Consider the following 1,997-nt stretch of genomic DNA (forward strand, 5'->3'; position numbering starts at 1 on the left):
ATCCGTTAACAGTTAAACTTTAAAAGTCAAAGGCAGCTCTAAGCAACTTTGACTTAAAATAACAAGCTTTTAGCACTTAAACGTCTTCTCGGGTTTTTTGTTTTTGTCATTTGGTGCAATGAAAGAAGCTTCTGCCACTTGTTTCTTCAGGGAGACTGAGATCTGGTTCTCTGACCCTGGAGTTGGTGTATTTTGTGGTTCCTTGTATCACACTGACTCTTTCTGTGTGTGTCGTTGCAGACTGTGAGTACTTAATTAGACACATGTTAGTCCTGGAGCCCAGTAGACGGTTGAGTATGGAGCAGATCTGTAAAAACAAGTGGATGAGGCAAGGAGACCCAGACCCTGACTTTGACAGGGTGAGACCCTCCACTGATTAGAAAAGAAATGTACTCCATTTTCGTTTCCCCGACGAGGAAGTCATCATCTGGATACCGCTTTTGTTTCCTTTTAGTTGATAGCGGAGTGCGAGCAGGTGAAGACGGAGAGAGAGATCGAGCTCATCAACGAGCAGGTGCTGATGGCCATGTCTGAGATGGGCTTGGACAGAGAACGCACAATCCAGGTTTGACGCCGCTGCACCTCGTATCCATTCGCCTCACTTCTCACCTCTAGCTTCTGTTCGTTTTTACGGGCGCAAAGAAAATGGTTTCATTCCTTCTTTCTTCTCCAGTCCTTGCAAACGGACGCATACGATCACTACAGTGCCATCTACAGTCTGCTCGCAGAACGCCTCAAGAAACACAAGACGCTGCGTGTGGCGCCGCCCCCGCCGCGCTCCATCAGCTATCCTCTAAACGCCATTCAGGTGAACTATTTCCTCTCCTTTTTCAGGTTGTTTTTAGACGCTGGCTGCGTTTCTTTTCTTTTATACACTGCAAAAACATTCTGAAATTAAGTAAAAATGTCTTAAATTAAGTGTATCAAGTGTAGTGTACCCTTAATTTGAGCAGGTAAATACGATAGTTTGCCAATGGATTGATTATTTTTACACTTAAATTAAGTCAATTAGATGATATGCACTTGAAATAAGACAATGCAATTGATTTTTCTTATTTCAAATGTAAATTGTCTTGTTCCATTGGCAAAGTGTCTCATTTACCTCCTCAATTCAGGATAAAATGCACTTATTTTAAGAAAAAAAGGACTTATTTAGATTTACATTTTTTGCAGTGTAGCTTCACTGGAAAAATTATCTAGGAATAAGTAAAAATGTCTTAGATTAAGTGTATTTACCCTTAATTTGAGCAGGTAAATGAGATGATTTGCCAATGGAATGAGTATTTTTACTCTTAAAATAAGTCAGTTAGATGATTTGCACTTGAAATGAGACAATGCAATTGATTTTTCTTATTTCAAATGTAAATTGTCTTGTTCCATTGGTTAAGTGTCTCATTTAGCTCCTCAATTCAGGATAAAATGCACTTATTTTTAGAAAAAATGACTTATTTAGATTTACATTTTTTGCAGTGTAGCTTAAAAGTCTTCATGCTTTTGATGCTCCTTATTCCTGAGGGAAATTTCACAAACATTTTTGCCGTGCAGCGCACAATAGTTCAAGATTTCATATCAGATTTGTCTTAAGTTTTTTGGTAAATCTGAACAAAAAAAAAAAACTTAGCTTGTTCTTAATAGACTTGAAGTTAATGCACGATTGCTAAGTCTGTGTGGAAATGCAAAGTAGTAAAAACAAAGCTATATATAAGAGAGTTTTAACGCCGACATAGTGAAACTTACATTCCCTGAAGCATTTAATGAGTAAATTTTCCCGATCAGCAAACCTTCAGGCAGAGGCAACAGGCAAAACTTGTTTCTGCATCTAGTCAGTAAATTTATTTTAAGGCAGCGATGGGTAAAAGCGACGTACAATCCCACACTTCTGACAGATGTTGTTTTTTTTTAAGAAACAACAGCAAATAACAGAAGTAGAGAAGTTGTACTCAACCTATTCCTATTAAAGCCTCATTCACTGAAAAATAATAATGCCCCTGCATTAT

At 38.1% G+C, this 1,997-nt stretch overlaps 1 protein-coding gene across 4 annotated transcripts in view; it reads left to right on the top strand.

Annotated features, from left to right (window-relative positions):
* The window catches only part of sik3 (SIK family kinase 3), an 80,613-nt gene that overhangs the window by 46,831 nt on the left and 31,785 nt on the right, over positions 1-1,997 (top strand). For all 4 annotated transcript variants that reach the window (XM_015402053.1, XM_015402069.1, XM_015402061.1 and 1 more), the window contains exons 7-9: positions 241-359; positions 455-565; positions 674-808. In XM_015402053.1, the coding sequence (XP_015257539.1) occupies positions 241-359; positions 455-565; positions 674-808 (365 nt within the window). The remainder of the gene's footprint in view (positions 1-240; positions 360-454; positions 566-673; positions 809-1,997) is intronic.

The sequence above is a fragment of the Cyprinodon variegatus genome, unplaced genomic scaffold, assembly GCF_000732505.1.
Source record: "Cyprinodon variegatus isolate N-32 unplaced genomic scaffold, C_variegatus-1.0 Scaffold33, whole genome shotgun sequence".
Lineage (NCBI taxonomy): Eukaryota > Metazoa > Chordata > Actinopteri > Cyprinodontiformes > Cyprinodontidae > Cyprinodon > Cyprinodon variegatus.